At 36.1% G+C, this 25,495-nt stretch overlaps 1 protein-coding gene across 6 annotated transcripts in view; it reads left to right on the forward strand.

Moving 5' to 3' along the window:
- The window catches only part of BRWD3 (bromodomain and WD repeat domain containing 3), a 156,017-nt gene that overhangs the window by 45,364 nt on the left and 85,158 nt on the right, over window positions 1-25,495 (forward strand). For 4 of the 6 annotated variants that reach the window (XM_070365389.1, XM_005908810.2, XM_070365388.1 and 1 more), the window contains 2 exons: window positions 15,426-15,586; window positions 16,922-17,143. In XM_070365389.1, the coding sequence (XP_070221490.1) occupies window positions 15,426-15,586; window positions 16,922-17,143 (383 nt within the window). Of the gene's footprint in view, window positions 1-9,363; window positions 9,900-15,425; window positions 15,587-16,921; window positions 17,144-25,495 lie in introns of those variants that run through there. The other 2 variants (XM_070365391.1, XM_070365392.1) reach the window with 2 other exon arrangements.

Here is a 25,495-nt window from a genome sequence, read left to right on the forward strand (position 1 = left end):
GAGGGATACCTGGAGAGGTTCACAGAGTTACATGGAGAAGATATGAGGGAGGAGGGAGTTAGAGGTGACCCGAATGAGAAGAGGTGGAATCAAAAGAGGAGAGAGCAAGCTAGCCAGTAATCTCTTCCTTATGTGCACTCCACAGTCTGGACCACTTAGAGATGTTCATGGAGGTATACAGAGAAGAGAAGAGGGAGGAAGGATACAGAGGTGGCCAGGAGGATAAAGGATGGAATCCAAAGGAGAGAGACAGATCCAGCCAGTAATCAGTTCCCTAAGTGTTCTCCACCATCCAGAACACACAAAGAGATTCACAGAGTTGGATAGAGAAGAGAAGGGGGAGGGAGGAGATAGAGGCGACCTGGTGTAGACAAAGGAGAGTCCAAAGGGGGAGAGAGCAGTTCAGCCAGTAATCTTGCTCCCACGTAAAAATGGGTACTGAAGATTGGGTTTTTAATGGTACAAAATTGATAACAAAAGCCAAAAAGCAAAGATTAAAAATCTAAAGTAGAATTTGGATTTTCAAAAATACAATATTAAAGAAAAAGTCACAAAATTATTATATATATATATATATATATATATAAAGTTTGATTTAAAAACTAGGTATCTTTTTTTTTGCAAAGTAACTGTAGGTTATGAAAATGAAAAATAAAGGAGTAATAGAGGACTTAAAAATTTTTAAAAATTGAAAAAAAAGAAAGTAAAAACAGTAAAAATATATCTAGGACTTTCTCTGGTGTTGTTGTGGGCATTGTGGAGTCAGTTCATTTTCGGATAATTCCTTGTTAAGCTTATATTTCTCAAGATCTATAGGCCCCTTCCTATGTAGTCAGTAATAACAAAGAGTTTTAATCTATTACACCTGTCACTTCCAAGGTGGTTCCCTCTGTTTTAGCTTCTTCTGTTTGCTGGTCTCTTCCATTCTAAAGGAGATCAGCCCTGGGTGTTCTTTGGAAAGAATGATGCTAAAGCTGAAACTCCAGTACTTTGGCCACCTCATGCGAAGAGTTGACTCATTGGAAAAGACTCTGATGCTGGGAGAGATTGGGGGCAGGAGGAAAAGGGGACGACAGAGGATGAGATTGCTGGACGGCGTCACTGACTTGACGGACGTGAGTCTGAGTGAACTCCGGGAATTGGTGATGGACAGGGAGGACTGGCGTGCTGCAATTCATGGGGTCACAAAAAGTCGGACACAACTGAGCGACTGAACTGAACTCAGTGTCTAATATCTGCCCTGCCACAAGGGGGCAGTGGTGGACACTTTTTTAGCCTCACTTGTTCAGTTGTGCTGTGGTGAGGGAGGGATCCTGCAAACAAATAACACTGGCACGTGCTGGCAGTATCTCGGCCACATTGGGTTTGACCCCGCTCATGGTGTGTGTGCTTTCCCTGTCTACACTGCTTAGGCTCTTGGTTGCTCTGTCAGGAACTGTCTGAGACCGGCCCTGTGTTGTATGCATTTTCCAGGTCTAAGCTGCTCAGGTTCAGGTACTTGGGTAGTCCTCAGAGGCGCAGACTTGGTTGATCCTGCATTTTGTGCCCTTCCCAGGTCTGAGCAGTTCAGGTGATGAGGTGTTGGCGAGCGCGGTTCCTGCGACTTATCGCCTCACCTGTCCCTGCCGCTGTTTTCTTGGTGTACAACCGGCGCACCTTCTCAGGCGGTTATTGACCATCCAGAATCCCAGGAAGTCTTAGTTAGCAGGGAAGCCTGCTTGCAGTTTGGTAAATAATGCCTCTCTGGGGCCACAGTTGCCCCCTTCCAGCTCTGGCTGCCTGTCACCAGAGGGGGATGGTCTGCAGCCAGCTAGCTCTGCTCAGTCCTTTGTTCTGTGAGCAGGCCTGGTGGTGTCTTAGGTTAGGGCTTTTCCCGTGGTAATTATCCCACAGTCTGATTTGCTAGCCGAAGTTAGTTCCCTCAGATTGCCCTCGGGGCATTTGGGCCCAGTCCTTACTATAAGCGATGCAGCCCGAGCCTCCCTGCCCAGCCCCCGCTTGCTAGTGGAGGATGCAGGCATCTGTGCTGCTTGTCCACTGGAGGTGTTACCCTTGGGCATGTAATCTCGTGGGTTTTAATTATTTATTTATTTTTCCTCCCAGTTATGTTGTCCTCTGTGGTTCTAAGGCTCGCCACAGCCTTGGCAGTCAGAGTGTTTCCTGGTGTTTGGAAACTTCTCTCTTTTTGAGACTCCCTTCCCGGATGGAGCTCCGTCCCTACCTCTTTTGTCTCTCTTTTTGTCTTTTCTATTTTTTCCTACCTCCATTTGAAGACAATGGGCTGCTTTTCTGGGTGCCTGATGTTCTCTGCCAGCATTCAGAAGTTGTTTTGTGGAATTTACTCAGGGTTCAAATGTTCTTTTGATGAATTTGTGGGGGAGAAAATGGTCTCCGTGTCCTATTCCTCTGCGATCTTAGGACTGCCTCTCTAATCTTATTTTCTTAAGAAATGTTTTGGGACTGGGTCTGGTAAGACCTTTCTATTGTTAGTTATAACCTTGTTCACTCAAGATCTATGTTGTGGGAGTGGGTCTGGTAAAAGTATATAAGGCCTTGATAAGACTAGCAAGTGGGGCACTCTCCATCCTTCTGATGTCTATGTCAGAAGCTTTCTCTGTGCTTTTTCACTGCAATAAAAATTCTGCCACACGAAAGCTCTGCGTAATCAAGCCTGGTCCCTGATCCCAAAGCTAAATCTTCTTTGGAGGTCATAAATCCAACATCATTCTCCATAAGCTATCACATAGAGACTTATTTCTGGATTCTCAGTATGTTCCATTTGTATGTGGGTGTGTGTTTATACCAGTGCTATACTGTTTTACTATATCTTAGTAGTATAGTTTGAAATCAGAAAGTGTGGTGCATCTGGCTTTGTTCTTTCTCAGGCTTGCTTTGGTTATTCTTGTGTTTTTGTGGTTCCTGTACAAATTTTAGGATTGTCTTTTCTATATCTTTGAACTATGCCATTAGTGGTTACATTGAATCTATAGGTAGCTTTTGGTGGCATGGACACTTTAACAATCTTTCCATCCATGAACATGGGATTTCTTTCCATTTGTTCTTCAATTTTTTTCAAAGAAGTCTTATGGTATTTTTTTTTTTTTTTGCATAGATCTTTTACATTATTGGTTAAATTTATTCCTATTTTGTTGGTTTTGATGCTGTTGTGAATGGAATAAGCTTGTTTACAGATGTTTCATTAATTTTTGTGTTTAGAAGTGAAACTTTTATCTTTATGTTGATTTTGCATCCTGAAACTTTACTGAATGTGTTGATTTATTCTAACATGTATAAAATCATATCATCTCAAAAAAAAAGAAAAATCCTATTATCTGCTAATAACAACTGTTATACTTCTTTCTTTCCCATTTGGATGTCTTTTATTTCTTTTTCTTAGGTAATTACTCTGTCTAGGACTTCAGTACTAACCTGAATAAAAGTAGTGAGAGTAGGCATCCTTGTCTTGCTCCTAGTCTTAGCGGGAAAAATTTTTGATATTTTCCATTGAATATGATGTTAACTGTGGATTTGTTGCATATGGCTTTTATTATGTTGGCATGCTGTTTCTATATCCAATGTATTGAAAATTTTTACCATGAAAGGATGTTGGATTTTTCAAATGCTTTTTCTTCATCTTTTGAGATGATTATGTGATATTTATATTTCATTCTATTATTGTTTTACATTATATTTATTGATTTGCATATGCTGGACCATCCTTGTATCCTAGGGATAAATTCCACTTGATCTATTAATGTTTTCTTGAATTAGGTTTGCTGATATTTTGTTGAGAATTTTTTGCATCTGTGTTCATTAAGATATCCATCTTCAGTTTTCCTATAATGTCATTATCTGACTGTAGTATCAGAGTAATCCTGGCCTTGTAGAATGAATTTGGAAGTGTTCACTTCTCTACAATTTGAAAGAGTTTGAGAAGGAATGGCATTAATTCTTCTTGAAAGTTTTGGTGGAACTGGCCTGTGAAATCATCTGTTCTAGGGTTTTCTGTTTTCAGAGCTATTTGATTGCTGATTCAGTCTGTTTACTCGTTATTGATCTGTTCAGATTTTCTGTTTATTCCTGCTTCATTGTTGGTAGGTTATGCGTTTTTAGAAATTTATCCATTTCTTCTAGGTTATCTAAGTGTTGGCATGTAATTGTTCATTGTAGTCTCTTACGAACCTCTGTGTTGGGTTGGCCAAAAAGATCTATCATTTTTTTTCCCCAGAGATGGTTCTTAGTTGTCTTTAACTTGATTTGAAATAGTTTTCTTAGGTTGTATTGTGTATAATGACGCTGTCATATCAGCGTGCATTAAAAAAAAAACTTACCAAAAGTTGGTGAATTTTGTGTAGCCATTTTAATATTGAAGATATTTTAATATTTTAATATTGAAGATGAAAAGCAACATTTTGACATATGATGCTTTATTATTTCAAGAAAGGTAAAAATGCAACTTAAACATACAAAAAAAGATTTCTGCAGTATATTGAGAAGGTGCTGTGACTGATCAAATGTGTCAAAAGTGATTTGTGAAGTTTTGTCCTGGATTTTTTTCGCACTGCATGATGTTCCATGGTTGCAGAGACGAGTCAAAAGTAATAATGATCAAATTGGGACGTTAATTGAGAAGTCAGTTTTATACCACATAGGAGATAGTTGACATACTCAGAATATCCAAATCAAGTGTTGAAAATCATTTACACCTGCTTGGTAAATTAATCATTTTGATGTTTGTGTTCCACATAAATTCAGTGAAAAAACTTTCTTGACCATATTTCCGCATGTTATTCTCTTCTGAAACATAACAGAAATGTTCTGTTTTTTAGAACAAATTGTGATAGATGATGAAAAGTGGATACTGTATAATAATGTAGAATGGAAGAGAGTGTGGGGCTAATGAAATAAGCTACCACCAACCAGACCAAAGGCTGGTCTTACCCAAAGAAAATGATGTGCATATAGTGGGATTGGAAGGGAGTCCTCTATCATGAGAACCTTCTGGAAAACCAAATATTAACTCCCATAAGTACTGCTCCCATTTAGACCATGGAAAGCAGCACTTGATGAAAAGCATCTGGAATTAGCAGAAAATGCATAATCTTTCACCAGGCTAATGCAAGACCACATGTTTCTTTGATGACCAGGCAAAAACTGTTATGGCTTGGCTGAGAAATTCTCACTGATCTGCCATATTGATCAGACACTGAACCTTTGGATTTCCATTTATTTCGATCTTGACAAAATTCTCTTAATGGAAAAAATTTCAGTTCCTTGGAAGACTGTTAAAAGGCACCTGGAATAGTTCTTTGCTTAAAAATAAAAAGTTTTGTAAAGATGGAATTATAAAGTTGCCTGAAAAATGGCAGAAGGTAGTGGAACAAAATAGTGATACACTGTGCAATAAAGTTCTCAGTGAAAATGAAAAAAATGTGTCTTTAATCCAAAATTGAAGGAACTTCTTGGCCAACCAAATATTTCTAATCCAAAATCAAAGGAACTTCTTGGCCAACCAAATATTTCTGCAGTATTATTTGAGTCTTCTCTTTTTTTTCTTAGTCTAGCTACAGTTGTCAATTTTGTTTATCTTTTTAAAGAACCAGCTCTTAGTTTTGTTGGACCTTTCTACTGTTTTTCTTGTCTGTTTCACTTATTTTCCCTCTGATCTCTTATTTCTGTCCTTCTGCTATTGGGTTTTACTTTGTTCTTTCTAGTTTCTTGAAGTGATGTTGTCTATTCCCAATTGTTCTAATTTTTTGATACATTCTGCAGCATCTCATTGGGTTTGATATGTTTCCATTTTCATTTATTTACATATAGTTTTCTATTTCCTTTTGGTTTTTTCCTTTTACAATTGCTTGTTCAGAAGTGTGTTGTTTAGTTTTCACATGTTTGTAAACTTTCCAGTTTTGCTCTTTTTGTTGATTTGTAGTTTCATACCATTATGGTCAGAAAAGATAGTCAAAATGATTTTAGTCTTCTTAAATTTGCTAGGACTTGTTTTGTGTCCTGTCATATGATCTTCTAAGGAATAAGCGTCTTTTTTAATAGTCTTTTCCTTTAAGCTGTATACTAAAGTTAAGGAGTTAACATACCATTCTAATATGGAATTATAGTTTTCTAACTCTGTCCATTTTTAACCTTTACCAGAGTGTTTCATATGTTATCATCTTGCTTTTTAGTGTTTTTTTTTTTTTTTCCTCAACTTGAAGAACTCCTTTTAGCATATCTTTTCAAAGCAAGTATACTGGTGTTGAACTCCCTCAGCTTTTGTTTGCCTTAGAAATCCTTTATTTCTCCTTCACTTTTGAAGGATAACGTTGCTGGGTAAAGTATTCTTGGCTGGCAATGTTTGTTTTTCAATAATTTGAATGTATCATTCCACACTCTCCTGACCTATAGAGTCTCTCTGAGAAATCTGCTGATAGCCTAATAGGATTTCCTTTGTAGATTATTTTTTTTTCCTTTTGCTGCCTTTAATATTCTTTCTTTATCATTGATTTCTGAAATTTTCATTATAATATGTTTTACAGAAGGTCTTTTTAAATTGTGGTAATAGGGTTTTCTATTAGCTTCATGTACTTGCATGTCCTTTCCCATGACTGCAGTGTTTTCAGCTATCATTGTCCAATTAGTTTTTCATCAAAGGGGAGAGAAAAAAAAGAAAAAACTCAACTGCTACAATGCTGACATCAATCCCCTAGTGCATTTTAAGTTTGGATTCTGCTATTGATAGCTGTATCCTCTCAAGAAATCATGTTTACTATGAGATTTAAAAGAAATATTCATTTTATTTTTAAAGAAATGTTCATTTTAAATCAACATTTTTTATTAAGTATGTAAAATACAAAACCTTAAATTTAGTATAAGATAAATCTTTTATACTTTATTACTAATTTCCCCAATTTTAAAATTATTTGCTACTTTGTAGTCTTTGTCTGCTGTTATATGATTGTTTCAACATGTTTTAGCAGAGGTTTCCTAATCTTTTTTTTTTTTTTTTTTTTGGTCTAATAATATTCTATTTTTCATGTATGGAGATAATAGAAGGAAATGTACTTTGTGTTTACTTTTTCCCCCACAGAATTTGTGCATTTTCAATTGCAATGATCCTTCTCTTTCTTCCTGCTTACTGATCTAGGTGCTTTAATATTATTGACTGGATTTAGGAGAACAGACTGTGTTGTCTTGAACAATTGTAGAAATAAGCTGATGTACTAATGAAAGTTTTCTTGATACAACCACCCTGTAATAAGTCCTTGATTTGGATTTGCTGTCCTTGTTATTGCTTCTTCTAATATTTTTTAGGTCTTTTTTTTAATCATTTAATATTTGAAGGTCTCGCACTGACCTTTGAAGTCAAGATAACAAATAGTACATGTTGTGCTATACTCAACAAATGTTCTAAAATATGCACACTTCTTTCTAACAGTAGAATTTTACCAGCTATTGATACTTTATAATTTTTTTTTCATATGAAATGATGGATGACCACTTAATGGAGAGGAAAGTGAAGAAAAGAGTAACATAAGAAAAGAAGCACATCCTTATAAAAAATTCAGGATGTCACAGCATGAGGAAGTTCAAGCTATTATTGAACACTAGATGAAAAAAGTCAGTGTGATTCTAACTTTATTAATTTGAAATACAGTGTTCTGTATTGTAATTTTGAAACAAATAGAACTTGATTACATTAAATGGTGCATTAATATCCAATAATACAGTAGAATATTATTTGCTTTGCATTATGAGATTTTGTTTCTTTTTTCAAAGGCCATCATTATCCATTTCTCAATGTAACTAAATAGCATTTAAAATGTTAATAGAATAAAATGACAGATTTCAGGAGAACATTTATGTGAATTTTATTCAGTTTTAATTAATTTCTTTAATATGTTCTTTATAAAATTTGAGGCTTCTTACGGGATTACTGTGTTCTCTCCCTTTTACTCTTCATTACCACTTCTAACAGATGTTGAGAAAGCGCAGTATATTAAGCCAAAATAAGTTTAAGTTACTGTTTTTTAGTGACACTAGTAAAGTTACCTGTAAGAAAATTATCCAATGATGTGATTAAGTATTCCAGGTATAACATGAGGAAAAGACCTATAAAGCAGAAAGTGACCAGTAATTCACAATAGAAAACATTTAAGTTAGACAGGATATTTTTAAATATTGGATATAATGCAACAGAGTGAACTAGAAATTTTAACATAAAGAGATTCAAAACTTGAAATAGTATTAGTGCTTAAAATGTGATGAGTGGTTATATTTGGTCCTAAACAAACATATCTATTGTGAAGGTGAGGCATAGTAGTGCAAGTTAAATGTATTTACAAACCTATGGACGAAAATTTGGCTGTACTACAGTGGGTAGAAATTGAGTGATAAATTTATATAGGATTATATTAAAGACTGGGCAGTATGAATGATGCTTTCCTAGTAAAGAGGTAAAAAAGCAGGTATCTAGATCAAACTAAAAATGAATGTTCCCCATTCCTCCCAAGTCCAATTTAGTTATTATGTTGAGGCATTTAAAACTACTACTTCTGTTTGTAGAAAATGATTGCATATTAACAATTTCATATGGTTAATCCATGTAAGAATACCCTCAAAACACATTTAAAGTTCCAGTTAGCATATGGGGAAGGAATTTATAGATTTATTAAAAAGGAATAGATGGGATAAATTAACTACTAAAGTTTTAACTGTTGGGGATAATTATATTTTGCTTTAGTCTTCTCTATCCAAGAGAAAGATTTCTAAACTGTAAAGGGTAGAGGGTAGAGCTAGTGTGGTGAAAAAAAAAATCTCATATATGAGTGAGTACCTGGCTACTTTAAGAGTTTCAAATAAATTAAGTCCTGGTATACTGAACTAATTTAGGTATTCTTTGTGCAAACAGAGTAGACAAAAGAAATGGGAATACCCAATGAACAAGTATACAAAAAGCAACAAAGAATAGATCTTGAAATTATTGATGGGTGAATTTAGCTTTAACCCCAGGAAAATTTTAGACAAGCTTATTTAATAACTGTTTGTGTACTTTTATTTTTTTTAATTTTAATTTTTCATTGGAGTATGATTGCTTTACCATGTTGTTTTTCTGCTGTACAACAAAGTGAATCAGCTGTATGTATACATATATCCCCTCCCTTTTGAACCTCCCTCCTACCTCCCCCATCCTACCCATCTAAGTCATCAAAGAGCACTGAGCTGAGCTCCCTTTACTTTATAGCAGGTTCCCACGGTAGTGTATATATGTCAATCTTAATCTCCCAGTTTGTCCCACCTTCCCCTTCTGCCTCTGTGTCCCCATGTCCATTCTCAATGTCTGTGTCTCTATTCCTGCCCTGGAAATAGGTTCTGCGGAAGACCTAAATAGACCTCTCTCCAAAGAAGACATACAGATGGCCAAGAGTCACATGAAAAGATGGCTCCATCACTAATTATTAGAGAAATGCAAATCAAAACTACAATGAGGTATCACCTCACACGGGTCAGAATGACCATCATCAAAAATAACTACAAACAATAAATGCTGGAGAGGATATGGAGAAAAGGGAACCCTCTTGCATTGTTGGTGGGAATGTAAATTGTGGAGAACAGTATGAAGGTTCCTTAAAAAAGTAAAAGTAGAACTATATATGACCCAGAAATCCCACTTTTGGGCATATACCCTGAATAAAACATAATTCAAAATGACATGTACTCCAATGTTCATTGCAGCACTATTTACAATAGCCAGGACATGGAAACCATCAAAATGTCCAATGACAGATGAATGGATAAAGAAGATATACATAAATACAGTGGAATATTATTCAGCCATAAAAAGGAACGAATTTGGGGCTTTTATAGAGATGTGGATGGACCTAGAGTCTGTCATACAGAGTGAAGTAAGTCAGAAAGAGAAAAAAACAAATATCATATATTAATGCATATATGTGAAATCTAGAAAAATGGTTCAGATATGTTCTTTAAGGAGGTTGTCACTGGAACTTAAATATGTATACTAAAAAGGAATGTCAAACTAATCTGGCTAATGTAAGGTAGTGTAAGGCAGCTGTTTTACAAATCTAATGTAGTAGAGGTGTAGCTGGAAATAATCCCCTGTATTCTGTGCTGATTAGACTACCGGGATATTTTGCTCAGTTCTTACTGTTTTAAGAGGCTCAGATATTGATGAACTAGGTATTTCCCAGAAAAAAAAGCAGACACAGTAGTTTTATGGTGAAAGTGTTTTTTCTATAGGGAATGATAGGAAAGAAAGGTGTTTGTAAATTATTGCTGTGAGTAATGTAAAGGGGGACCTCACATGTTGAGGGACAAAATTAAGGTGCAAATGATAGTGATGTTTAAATATTTCATGAATTACCATATAGCAAAGGGATTTGACTTGTCTTTTATGTGTAGCTCTCAAGGGCTAAACTGTTATTCTCTGAAAGTTATGGGGAAAGCAATTGAGTTTAGTTAAAGAAAGAGTCTTTCCAAAATTAGAGCAATTTTTGAGAAGTAATCTCTTCTTTATTAGAAGTGTATAGGAAGAGTCTGAAAGGCCTTCAAACAGATATGTTATAGAAAGGATACTTTTGTGGGGAGAGAATTTGGAGTAGATCCCTAATTGGGCACAGTATCAGCATCACTTGCAGAGATTATTAAAAAAAAAAAAAACATGTTGAGAGCTATATATATTTCTGTAGACAATTTCATTAAAATATCTTATTCATTCCTATAGTTAAGTAAATGATTAAAGCTTTTGCCCAGTAGAATAATGTAAATTCCAGAAGGATAGGGATCTTGTTTGACTTATAAGTTGTATTTCCTCAATCTGTCACAGTGCTTAGCTCATAGTAGGTTGTGAACAAATATGTTTTAAGAAATATAGCAATAACTTTATTTGTAGCTGTTTATTAATTTTGTGACTTAATAAGTTTATAAATACGTAGAGTAAGTCTTATCTTGTTATTACTTGAATCTTTAAGCATTTTGGTCTCTTATTGAGTTAGTTCATATATCATTTTTTTAGAGAACAGTTTGGAAGCTTATTCTACAAAAATTAAAAAAAAATTTAGGAGACATAATGGATTCTGAATATAATATTTTGTACTTAAATTTTATGCATATTTATATTTGAGTAATTTGTCAACATTTTATTGTGACATCAAAGATGTTTCTCTCAAAAATTCTTAATGAATTTCAAGATAAAGTTGGCATGTTCACATCACTACTTAAGAAAATACTCTGTGGTTGATTGTTCGAACCTGACTATAACTATCTTAGCTTCCTAGATAGAAAGGTGTCCTAATTAATGTGTGCTATTTTTCAAAGGTTGCCAAATCCTTTACAACAGTGGATGAAGAAGCAGACATTTTGTTCTGACTAAAGTTGTGTTGCTTGATTGCCCTGTTCTTACCAGTGTTTTGAATGTTGTAATCTCACTTTTTTAACTTTGAGAGCTAAAGTCCTTAGTAAATAGAGGCTGAGATAACATTTACTCTTATAGTGTTTTTAAAATACTTTAATCAAGGTAATTAATTATATATACTAAAACTGTTACCTGCTTTTGAAATACTGTAGATAGAAGGTTAAATATTGAGAGTGTGATAATGAATACTCGATATACTGGTATAGAGTTTGTGGGAATTTTTTATTTGTAGTTGATTCTCATTAATTTTACTTTGTTAGAGTGAAAGTTTAAATTGTTCATCTCTTATCTTGTGCTTATAATAGAAGAAGAAACAATGTAGTGTTTTAATCATAACTGCCAATATCTTTATCTAAAGACCTGTTGCCATTTTTATCTTTTCTGAAATTTTTGTCAGCAACAAAGGCAGGATTACATTTTTTTCCTTCCAGATTGAGTTGGTGTGATGTATTCTTGGTTATCAAAATACTCATAGCTTTGGGACTTTGGAATGGTAAATATTTATGATGTGTGAAACAGCATGATACTTAACTGTAAGATCTTAATTACATAAAAATGGATGCTTAGTTGTGAAAATGCAAAAATGAGACCTAGAACGCATCAGATGGTAAACTGCTTGTGATTGTGAATGATTTTGTTTTTTGCTTCTTGTGTTTTTTGATTTCCTGATATGCACATGTTAACTTTTAAGAAATAAATGTTATTTTAAAAACCTTAACAAAAGAATTAATGTGTTCAAATAGCGTATTTAATAGACATTTATTTTTAAAGATTTTTAAAAATTTGGCATATACTTTTTATTTTTGACTGTTTTATTTTTATTTATTTTTAGCTAACATATAATTGATTTACAATATTATTTGCAGGTATATAATTGATTCAAAATTTTTATTGATTGTACTGCATTTATAGTTATTATAAAATATTGGTGATATTTCCCTGTGCTGTGCAATATATATCCTTGTGGCTTACATACATTGTAGTTTGTATCTCTTAATCTCCTGTCCCTAAGTTGCTCTTACCCCTTTTCCTCTCTTCATTGGTAACCGCTGATTTGGTTGCTAATGGACTATTCATATTTTCTATTTCCTCCTGGTTTAATCTTAGGCGATTGTACATTTCTAGGAATTTGTCCATTTCTTCTAGGTTGTCCATATTATTGGCATATAGTTTTCCATAGTAATCTTGATAGAGACATTTAAATACAACACAGTAATAATTGTGTATGTGTGTCCCTTTATTTTATTGTTACTTTTGAGGAAAGGAACTTCAAGCATCCTTCTCTCCCAAAGGAGCTATATATATTCATGCTAGAAGAATGGGATTCACTTCTTTCTAGTAAAATACTCAAGGATTGGTCAAAAGCTAACTCTTTTTAATTGTATTTTTATAGTCATTTATCAGCCATTACAAATTTCAGAAAATGTTCTTGATAAAATGCTCTTTAAAGATGTGAGAAAAACAAAAAACATCAGTGCTCAAAAATAGTGGCTAAATGGAGAATACATGCAGAAGAGTGTTGACAGAACTCCTTATTGAATATAGAACCTAAGGCCTGTTGACATTACCAAATGTCTGAGAAAAATGTACAAATATTATCATTTCATGTGATAATATATATATCATTTTATATATAAAAAAGATTGCTGAGTTAGGAAACAAGGAATACTTTATGCTGTCGAATATGCAATATACCTTATACTGGAATTTTTTGAATAGCTGTTAGTGGACTACAGAACCTAATAGAAAACTTGTGTTTGAGATAAAAATGTATGTTTAAAGATGGTTAGTGAAAGTGAAAGTTGCTCAGTTGTGTCCAATTCTTTGCAACCCCATGGACTGTAGCCTGCCAGGCTCCTCTGTCCATAGAATTCTCCAGGCAAGAATACTGGAGTGGGTAGCTGTTCCCTTCTCCAGGGGATCTTCCCAACTTCGGGGTTGAACTGAGGTCTCCTGCAATGCAGTCGTATTCTTACTGTCTGAGCCGCCAGGGAAGCCCATAGAAGAGCGTTTAAATGAAACTTAAAAAAAAAAATCTATACTTTTATCACAAAGTGGTTGGTTTCATTTTTCTTTTCCTTTCTGGTATTTATGCACATATATATGTATTTTTAAATAATTTAAGTCATCATATATTTTGAAGTTCATATTTCTTGCTTTGTAGTTCATAATTGTTCCACACTGAGGTAGTTTCAATTTTAATTATTAATTTTTATAGAATAGTTTATCATATATTCTATAATTCTGATTCTTTCTCCATCTGATTTTCTGGTTTATTCTTCATGTTGATTATGTTGCTTTTAGTTCTTAAACTTCAAATTGATTTTTAACCAGGGGCAATTTTTCCCCCGAGGAGATGTTTGGCAATGTCTGGGATGTTTTTGCATGTCACAAGTTTTTGGTGAAGGGGTGTTAATAGCATCTGTTGGGTAGAGGCCAGGTATGCTGCTAAACATTCTACAATAGACAGATAGCCCCCCTACAACAAAGATTCACCAGTCTCAAAGTTCCTAAGTCCAGTAGTTCCAAGGTTGAGAAATCCTTCCTTAAAGTAATACACCTTTTCCTCTATTTACTTACAAAATATGAACGTAGAAAAGCAAAGCAGAAGTAATGGTTGATTATTTCAAGGAACTCAGAGCAGTAAGAAATATTTGACTAGAGAATGAAGATAACTTCTATAATTTTCAGACTTTAATGCCTGCTCTTCCCAACTTAGAGTTGTGGATATTTCTAGAGTTTGGGATAGGAAGCAACTGCCAAAAAGGAATCTTCTTACATAGTACTGATGGTTATGGATTTTCTACCATTATTTACTTAGCATCTCGATATAAATCCTCAGATCTCCAATGTGTTCTTATGTTTTACATTCAAAGTTGGATTTTGCCATTCATCATTCGTTTTTTATAATTTTGTCAATTTAAGGTGACTGTTAAGTTGACCTCTGCCTGAAAAAAGATTGAGATGTTGAAAGGTTTTTTATTTTTATTTGTGGCATGGTTCTAATTGTATTAATCACAGTTCTTGGCTTAATTTTGCCTTGTTTCAACATAAAGGTATTATTTATACTGTTATTTATGCAGTGTGGTAAAATTTTGCCTTGCCTCAAGATCAGAAGGTTTCTATGTTTTGATTAAAATACAGTTTATGGGATGTGGAATACCGGAGGAATTTCACCCAGCAAGTAGATGCTTGTATATGCTTACATAGGGAACAAGATCTTTGTTTTAGGGAAGTGAGAAGAATCCACATAGTATTTGGAGAATTGTGCAGATTTATGCTTTATTCTAGCTGCTTTTTAAGAAAATTAGATCACAAAACAAAAAAGGAGACAGGATCTAAGATGATCTTATAGGAGATGAAACCTCAAAAGTTCATTGATAACTAGAGGGGTAGTCTATAGTTTCTGAAACCAGAAATGGGGAAAACCTATAGATAAGTCTAGAAAGCATTATTACTGAAAACCTATGTGGTGTTATAGGCTTCTTCCTCTTTTTACTGTATGAACCTCTTGTAATACTCTTAATAAATTTTTAGGGACAACTGTTTATGGTGTGGACAGGTGTGAGAAGGTAGGACAGGAGTTCATAAAATTTCCTATATAGTTTATAAGATGTGTTATACTTAACCAAATGCTGTCTTTATTCTAAAGTTCTTTCATGTTATAGTAAGATTTATTTATATATTTAAATTTACAGTTTCTTTGACTATAGTGAACCAAGGAAGGCAAAATGGGATTGTACTTGAGAAACCATAGGAAAGCAAACAGAAAATCAGACTTCTGGGATTTAAAACAAAGTATTCTTAGGGGCTTTGTGGTAATGAACTTGAGTTTGTAAATCGTGAAATGTATGATGGAATTTAGACTTCTCACAGCATAGAATTGCTGTTGTGTGTGTACCCTCTTTTGTTTCATCATAATATTGGTGATTTAACTTTAAATGTAGGTTTTGCTTTTAGGTTTTAAGAAGTGAATCTTCTGTTTTATGTTTTTCAGTGAATATCACCTCAGCCAGGCAATTAACCGGATGTAGTCGTTTCAGCCATATTTTCCCTTCAGCTGCTTACCAGCACATTAAGATGCATAAGAGAATTCTGGGTCACTTGTCATCTGTCTACTGTGTAGCATTTGACAGAAGTGGGAGAAGAATTTTTACAGTGAGTTTAAAATTTATGACACTTGCATATTAGAGATTTACAACAATGGAAGCTAGGCTTCATGGCATTGAATTATGCTTTGTAAGCAGCTCTTCCTTTTTAGACACATGAATGCAAGAAAAAAATAAATTGAAATTGAAAATCTTTTCTCTTTTTATGTAAGTAAATGGATGAACTATAATGACTTATATCATTTGGGAAATCTAATGTTTTTAAAAATTAAATCATCAGAAGGCCTTATATTCTAGAGGTGGTTAATTTATGTGAATGAAGTTTTATCTACTTAATTTGATTTCATTCTATTTTAGCAAACATTAAAATGCATCTTTAATTTGCCATTTAGCATAATTGGTGTCAGTTCCGCTTAATTAATGATTACATCATCCTTATAGTTGAGTAGTTGAACTACACAGTTAGTAACAAAGATTATATATTGTAATATTGTATATATCTCTCTCTGTATTCAGCAGTATTTTTAAAATTGGATTTTTATTAACTAGATCATATTGTATGCTTTTTTGTACAAAATTGTAGCACACTAATGTTTCCAAGTTAAGGCTTAGTCTCATTGTTTCAGTACTAAGTTAATGTAAAAGTGTAGGTAATGGCATAATTTTCTTTTTAAATTCCTATGCTAAAACAAAGGAAGTGGTTTGTATTTTGAGTAGTTCGACTTCTTGGAGTTCATTACAGATTCTTCCACTGAGGTTTTCATGACTTCAAAATGAATATATGGATGTTGTTGATGATGAAGATGAGGATGATGATTTTAATTTTTTTATAAACAGATAGCTTATCTACCACATTAGAGTAGAATTGCTTTTTAATATTTTAAAGCTCTTTCGAAATTCTCATGAGGAAGTTCATAATAGTTTCACCAGAGGTTATAACATAGCCTCATGTTTACTGAGAAATGCATGTAGATTTTAGGTTAAAGTTTTAAGTATTTGTAGAGAAAAAAATATTCAAAATATTCAAGCAATTAAGAAAAAAGACTGTCAGGTGTAAGGAAAGAAATAATGGCAGATATACTTAATGCCACCACACTTAAATGTGAGTTAAAAATGTTTTGAATTGTCAGAATTGGTGGTAGCTTTGAGGAGTTCTTCACATATGCCATTATCATTTTAGAGTGTCAGTGCTATTATTTGGACATCTTTTATATTTGCTATTAGATCCATATTATATGAAGAAAATAGACTAAAAAGTAAATGCTTAGAAGCAACCTTAATAAAATCCTCACTTCGTTTTTGCTTTTTTTTTTTTTTGGACCCCTTTGTGAGGGGGCGAATTTCTGTTTCATTGTAAATCTTTTGTCCTTTTGTGTTGATGTAGGGTTCCGATGACTGTTTGGTGAAAATCTGGGCAACAGATGATGGACGCCTTCTTGCTACACTTCGAGGGCACTCTGCTGAAATTTCTGACATGGCTGTTAACTATGAAAATACTCTCATTGCCGCAGGCAGTTGTGATAAAGTTGTGAGAGTGTGGTGTCTTCGAACTTGTGCGCCAGTTGCAGTCCTTCAGGGACATTCAGCTTCTATCACTTCCATACAGGTAAGAAAAATACAAAGATACCTCTAATATATATAAGAATGAGAATTTTCTTGTTTTTTGTTACATTGTTTGGATAATATAAAGAATGGCAACAGAAAAATTTTCATCTCTTAAGGGCTTTGTCCCTATCTTGCAGACAGGTATGCAGTTTAAAGTTCCTTTTTCGTATAAATCTGTTCTGTTTAGAGACAAGTAAAACGGTTATTTAAAAGGTTTTTTGAGTACAGTGTAAGACATCTTATTTATCTCATTTGTATTTGTGAACAAGGGACAAGACTTGGAATTGCCTTAAGGAACACTGATACCTTTTAGGCAGGATACGAATAGGTTCTAACTTGAATATTGGCATACTGTGTGTTAATATTTAATGCAAAATGCTTGTCAGTTCAGATTTTGTGTTGTGTGTAGTTTAATATTTGGGAATTTTTTATTCTTATTTTCAGTAATTTCTTATTTCAACTTGATGTTTGACGTACATCAGCTTTTTAAATATTTGTCCATATAGTGTTTTTACCAGACATTGGTAGTGAAAGTCCTGGATACTCCTCAAAGAACTTTGTTTTCTTCTTTGTGTTGACAGCAAAACAGAGGAATCCTTTTGACACTTTCTTTTAGTTTGGTCAAGGAGACCACTTTTGTGGATGAGATAATTACTCCCATTGAATTTTCTTTGTTCTTTAGTCACTAAAAAGTATGCCAGGCAATTTTTGTTTTAATATTTAAATAATATCACCTGTTTATGAGGCACTAGCAAGAATTGGGTTCAATGTATATTGGATTTGAAAATTTATACGTCAAATTTTTGATTGGTTGAAATTATCTATTGGATTTTGTTTTGGGATATTACTGGTTACTTGTGTTCTCACCATCCTATCTGACAGACTGTTTCTGAAATTTGGAGATAGTCTCATACAACATGAAAAATATGAATATTTGTTACTACTGAAAATGTTTATGGAACTGTTTTGCTCCATCATAGTTTCATTTTCTAGTTTCTATCTCATTTCATTTGTGTGTGTAAGTGCCCTAGAGATCCATGGACCTCTTTTGTTTTTGTTTTTTGTGTTGCTTTTGTATGGACCACTTTTCTATAACATTCTTTCCCTTAGTAATCGCATCAAGTCTCATGGCTTTAAATTTCATCTGTAAGCTGATAACTCCAAATGTGTACTTCCATCTTGGGGCCTATCTTTTAGCTCCATACTTGTACATTCAGTTACCTAGTTAGCATCATCACATGAAGGTCTGCAAGGCATCTCAAACTCAACATCTTCAAAATTGAATCCCTGTCTTCCTTCCTCATATTTGCTCCTCCCAAACCTTTTCCCATATAAACAAATGACAACTTCATCCTTTCAGTTGCTCAGAGTAATCATCCCTGACTTTTTGTTTCTCACATTGCATATCTAACTTGTTAGCAAATCATGTTGACTCTACCCTCAAAATATATCCAGAATCTGAACAAATTCTCATGACCTTTGTCATTACTACTGTATTTCAAACCACCATCATTTGTGACCTACATTATTGAAACAGACTTCTAACTGATCTACCTGTTTCTTCCCATCCCTCTTTCCTGCCCACGTCTAGCCTCTGCATAGATACATAAATGATTTTAAGACGGAGGTTTAAAAAAAGGAAATTAAATCATGTCACTGGTGCTCAGAAGCTTTAATAGCCTCCAAATTCAGAGTTAAAGCCGAAGGTTTTACAGTGACCCACAAAACCTTACATTCTCAGCCCCCTGCTCTCTTTGAACATATCTCCTATTGCTTGTTATCATTCTGCTTTAGCTGCTTCTTTAAACCACTCTAGCTACACCCCTGCCCTTGCTTTTGCTGTTCTATATCTTGGAAATGGTCCTCTTTGGATCGTCATATGATGTATTCCCTTACTTTCCAAATGATGGAAATGCCTGTCACTATTCCCAGGGAAACTTTCTCTGATTAACTTACTATTTTAAAATTGTATTCATTACCACACCAGCACTCTTTCATTTTTGTTCATAGTCAGTTCAGTTCAGTTCAGTTCAGTTGCTCAGTCATGTCTATTTGTGACCCCATGAATTGCACCACACCAGGCCTCCCTGTCCATCACCAACTCCCGGAGTTCACTCAGACTCATGTCCATAGGGACAGTGATGCCATCCAGCCATCTCATCCTCTGTCATCCCCTTCTCCTCCTGCACCCAATCCCTCCCAGCATCAGAGTCTTTTCCAGTTAGTCAACTCTTCGCATGAGGTGGCCAAAGTACTGGAGTTTTAGCTTTAGCATCATTCCTTCCAAAGAAATTCCAGGGCTGATCTCCTTTAGAATGGACTGGTTGGATCTCCTTGCAGTCCAAGGAACTCTCAAGAGGCTTCTCCAACACCACAGTTCAGAAGCATCAATTCTTTGGCACTCAGCTTTCGTCACAGTCCAACTCTCACATCCATACATGACCACTGGAAAAATCATAGCCTTGACTAGACAGACCTTTTTTGGCAAAGTAATGTCTCTGCTTTTCAACATGCTATCTAGGTTAGTCATAACTTTTCTTCCAAGGAGTAAACGTCTTTTAATTTCATGGCTGCAGTCACCATCTGCAGTCATTTTGGAGCCCCGAAAAATAAAGTCTGACACTGTTTCCACTGTTTCCCCATCTATTTCCCATGAAGTGATGGGACCAGATGCCATGATCTTCGTTTTCTGAATGTTAAGCTTTAAGCCAACTTTTTCACTCTCCTCTTTCACTTTCATCAAGAGGATTTTTAGTTCTTCTTCACTTTCTGCCATAAGGGTGGTGTCATCTGCATACCTGAGGTTATTGACATTTCTCCTGGCAATCTTGATTCCAGCTTGTGCTTCTTCCAGCCCAGCATTTCTCATGATGTACTCTGCATATAAGTTAAATAAGCAGGGGGACAATATATAGCCTTGAGGTACTCCTTTTCCTATTTGGAACCAGTCTGTTGTTCCATGTCCAGTCCTAACTATTGCTTCCTGACCTGCATATAGGTTTCTCAAGAGGCAGGTCAGGTGGTATGGTATTCGCATCTCTTTCAGAATTTTCCACAGTTTCTTGTGATCCACACAGTCAAAGTCTTTGACATAGTCAATAAAGCAGAAATAGATGTTTTTCTGGAACTCTCTTGCTTTTTCTATGATCCAACAGATGTTGGCAATTTGATCTCTGGTTCCTCTGCCTTTTCTAAAACCAGTTTGAACATCTGGAAGTTTACGGTTGATGTATTGCTGAAGCCTGGCTTGGAGAATTTTGAGCGTTACTTTACTAGCGTGTGAGATGAGTGCAATTGTGCAGTAGTTTGAGCATTCTTTGGCATTGCCTTTCTTTGGGATTGGAGTGAAAACTGACCTTTTCCAGGCCTGTGGCCACTGCTGAGTTTTCCAAATTTGCTGGTATACTGAGTGCAGCACTTTCACAGCATCATCTTTTAGGATTTGAAATAGCTCTTCTGGAATTCCATCACCTCCACTAGCTTTGTTCGTAGTGATGCTTTCTAAGGCTCACTTGACTTCACATTCGAGGATGTCTGGCTGTAGGTGAGTGATCATTCCATCGTGATTATCTGGGTCATGAAGATGTTTTTTGTATAGTTCTTTTGTGTATTCTTGCCACCTCTTCTTAATATCTTCTTCTTCTGTTCGGTCCATACCATCTCTGTCCTTTATCTAGCCCATCTTTGCATGAAATGTTCCCGTGGTATGTCTAATTTTCTTGAAGAGATGTCTAGTCTTTCCCATTCTGTTGTTTTCCTCTATTTCTTTGCATTGATCACTGAGGTGGGGGCTTTCTTATCTCTCCTTGCTATTCTTTGGAACTCTGCATTCAGATGCTTATATCTTTCCTTTTCTCCTTTGCTTTTCGCTTCTCTTCTTTTCACAGCTATTTTTAAGGCCCCCCCAGACAGCCATTTTGCTTTTTTGCATTTCTTTTCCATGGGGATGGTCTTGATCCCTGTCTCCTGTGCAATGTAATGTCTCCATCCATAATTCATCAGGCACTCTATCTATCAGATCTAGGCCCTTAAATCTATTTCTCACTTCCACTGTATAATTATAAGGGATTTGATTTAGGTCATACCTGAATGGTCTAGTGGTTTTCCCTACTTTCTTCAATTTAAGTCTGAATTTGGCAATAAGGAGTTCATGGTCTGAGCCACAGTCAGCTCCTGGTCTTGTTTTTGCTGACTGTATAGAGCTTCTCCATCTTTGGCTACAAAGAATATAGTCAATCTGATTTCGGTGTCGACCATCTGGTGATGTCCATGTGTAGAGTCTTCTCTTGTGTTGTTGGAAGAGGGTGTTTGTTATGTCCAGTGCATTTTCTTGGCAAAACTCTATTCGTCTTTGCCCTGCTTCATTCCGTATTCCAAGGCCAAATTTGCCTGTTACTCCAGGTGTTTCTTGACTTCCTACTTTTGCATTCCAGTCCCCTATAATGAAAAGGACATCTTTTTTGGATGTTAGTTCTAAAAGGTCTTTTAGGTCTTCATAGAGCCGTTCAACTTCAGCTTCTCCAGCATTACTGGTTGGGGCATAGACTTGGATTACTGTGATATTGAATGGTTTGCCTTGGAAACGAACAGAGATCATTCTGTCGTTTTTGAGATTGCATCCAAGTACTGCATTTCGGACCCTTTTGTTGACCATGATGGCTACTCCCTTTCTTCTGAGGGTTTCCTGACCGTAGTAGTAGACATAATGGTCATCTGAGTTAAATTCACACATTCCAGTCCATTTTAGTTCATTGATTCCTAGATGTCGACATTCACTCTTGCCATCTCTTGTTTGACCACTTCCAATTTGCCTTGATTCATGGACCTGACATTCCAGGTTCCTATGCAATATTGCTCTTTAAAGCATCGGACCTTGCTTCTATCACCAGTCACATCCACAGCTGGGTATTCTTTTTTCTTTGGCTCCATCCCTTCATTCTTTCTGGAGTTATTTCTCCAGAAATAACTGATCTCCAGTAGCATATTGGGCACCTACTGATCTGGGGAGTTCCTCTTTTAGTATCCTATCATTTAGCCTTTTCATACTGTTCATTGGGTTCTTAAGGCAAGAATATTGACATGGTTTACCATTCCCTTCTCCAGTGGACCACATTCTGTCAGACCTCTCCACTATGATCCACCCGTCTTGGGTGGCCCCAAGTGCATGGGTTAGTTTCATTGAATTAGACAAGGCTGCGGTCCTAGTGTGATTAGTTTGACTAGTTTTCTGTGATTATGGTTTCAGTGTGTCTGCCCTCTGATGTCCTTTTGCAACAAGCTACCATCTTACTTGGGTTTCTCTTACCTTGGACGTGGGGTATCTCTTCACTGCTGCTCCAGCAAAGTGCAGCCGCTGCTCCTTACCTTGGATGAGGGGTATCTCCTTACCGCCGCCCTTCCTGCTTTGAATGTGGAATAGCTCCTGTAGGCCCTCCTGCCACCCCCGCAGCCACTACTCCTTGGATGTGAGGTTGCTCCTCCCGGCTGCCGCCCCTGACCTCGGTCGTGGGGTAGCTCCTCTCAGCCTCTCCTGGGCTGTCGCAGCCTGGCGCTCTCAGCCGCCACCCCTGACCTCGGACGTGGGGTAGCTCCTCTCAGCTGCCGCCCCTGACCTCAGACGTAGGGTAGTTCCTCTTGGCCATTCCTGCGCCCTCGCAGCATGGCACTCTTGGCCACTGCCACTGACCTCGGACATGGGGTAACTCCTCCTGGCCACTGTCCCTCGGGCATGGGGTCCTCCCGGCTTCTGCCCCTGACCTCGGATGTGGGGTAGGTCTCTTGACCACGCTCTGTGCCGTCGCAGCCAAACAGTTACTACTATTGTTCATAGTAATAATCATCATTTAGCATGCATTCTATATGTTTTATTCTTTGCTAATTATCTCTATTAACATTGTAGTATATTATTATTTTTTCAGTTTCTTTCTTCTTTAAATAAAATTGAAGTAACATGGTATGGTGTTAATAGTGGTTGCCTCTGGATAGTGGGATTATGAATAGCTTTTGTTCTGTTTTTCTGTATTTCCTAGCTTTTATTCAATAACTATGTATTAAAATTGTAATTGTAATGTAATAAAAATTATATTCAAAAATGCACATGTGTTTTAATTTTCTAATCTTAAACATGATTTCTCATTTAAAAACAACCCAAAAATGGGGCTTCCTTGGTAGTCCAGTAGTTGGGAGTCTGCCTGTTAATGCAGGGAACTTGAGTTCAGTCCTTGGTACCAGAAGATCCCACATTCTGCAGGGCAACTAAGCCCAGGTGCCACAACTACTGAGTCCATGCTCTAGAACCGGCAAGCTGCAACTACTAAAACCCACATGTCTAGATCCTATGCTGTACAAGGGAAGCCACTATGATGAGAAGCCTATGCACCATAATGAAGAGTAGTCCCCGCTTGCTGCAACTAGAGAAAGCGCATTCATAGTAATGAAGACCCAGTGCAGCCAAAAATAATTAATTAATTAAAAATACATTAAATACAAAAATAGATACATTTATGGACTGAATTCCCCTTTGTGATTGAAAAAATTAAAGTATAATGAGGATAATAAAGGTTTTAGTATTTCTTCAAACTTAATCAGTTCAGTTCAGTTCAGTCATTCAGTCGTGTCCGACTCTTTGTGACCCCATGAACCACAGCATGCCAGGCCTCCCTGTCCATCACCAACTCCCGGAGTCCACCCAAACCCATGTCCATCGAGTCGATGATGCCATCCAACCATCTCATCCTGTTGTCCCTTTCTCCTCCCGCCCTCAATCTTTCCCAGCATCAGGGTATTTTCCAATGAGTCAGCTCTTCACATCAGGTGGCCAAAATATTGGAGTTTCAGCTTCAACATCAGTCCTTCCAATGAACACCCAGGACTGATCTCCTTTAGGATGGACTGGTTGGATCTCCTTGCAGTCCAAGGGACTCTCAAGAGTCTTCTCTAACACCAGAGTTCAAGAGCATCAATTCTTCGGCGCTCAGCTTTCTTTATAGTCCAACTCTCATATCCATACATAACCACTAGAAAAACCATAGCCTTGACTAGACGGACCTTTGTTGGCAAAAGAATGTCTCTGCTTTTTAATATGCTATCTAGGTTGGTCATAACTTTCCTTCCAAGGAGTAAGCATCTTTTAATTTCATGGCTGTAATCATCATCTGCAGTGATTTTGGAGCCCAGAAAAATAAAGTCGGCCACTGTTTCCACTGTTTCCCCATCTATCTGCCATGAAGTGATGGGACTGGATGCCACAATCTTAATTTTCTGAATGTTGAGCTTTAAGCCAACTTTTTCACTCTCCTCTTTCACTTTCATCAAGAGGCTCTTTAGTTCTTCTTTACTTTCTGCCATAAGGGTGGTGTCATCTGCATAAAATCATACTATTTCATATTTTATTGTCTCATTCCTGTAGATCCTAGATCAGCATATTTACCAGCCAGATAGTAAATATATTAGGCTTTGCAGACCATATGGCCTCTATTTCATACTGAGCAACTTCACTTTCACTTTTTACTTACATGCCTTGGAGAAGGAAATGGCAACCCACTCCAGTGTTCTTGCCTGGAGAATCCCAGGTTCGGGGGAGCCTGGTGGGCTGCCATCTATGGGGTTGCACAGAGTCAGACATGACTGAAGCGACAGCTGCAGCAGCAACTACTTTGCTGTTGTAGTGCAAAGCAACCACAGCCAGTTTAAGGTGACTGTGTACCAATAAAACTTTATTTACATAAACAAGCAGGAAACTGGATTTGGTGTATGGGCTATAATTTGGAGGCTTCTGCTATAGATTGTGGATTAAGCTTTCTGATGCAAGCTTCTGTAGCTCAGAAATGAATATATAAGTGTACTACCTGAGCACTGGTTTCTTTACTATTTATCAGCTCTTAATGGATAATATTAATTGATATTTTTTGTTTGATTTAAGCTTTGTAGTATTTAGAAGTTCTGTGCTTCCAAACAAGAAAACTAAATAAATGACTTCTAATACCTATAATGATTTTTTGCTTTTGATATGAATTTAAAATTTATTCAAGTCATATTCATCTTAATCCTTAATCTTCATCTCAGTGGAAGGTATTCATTATGTTTATTTGGAATTTTAATTTTTTAAAATTATTTATTTGGCCATGCTGCATGGCTTATAGGATCTTAGTTCCCCAACCAGAAATTGAACCCAGGATACGGCAGTGAAAGCACTGAGTCCTAACCACTGGATTGCCAGGAAATTCCTCATTTGGGATTTTTAAAACTCATGGGCATGCTCGAGACCCTGGTTTGATTTTCAGTCTTCCTGTGTGCCAGACATCAGGAGTACAGTTAACTTTCCCCTTATTCTCTTCTGAGGATGTCTAAAATA

The sequence above is a fragment of the Bos mutus genome, chromosome X (assembly GCF_027580195.1).
Source record: "Bos mutus isolate GX-2022 chromosome X, NWIPB_WYAK_1.1, whole genome shotgun sequence".
NCBI lineage: Eukaryota > Metazoa > Chordata > Mammalia > Artiodactyla > Bovidae > Bos > Bos mutus.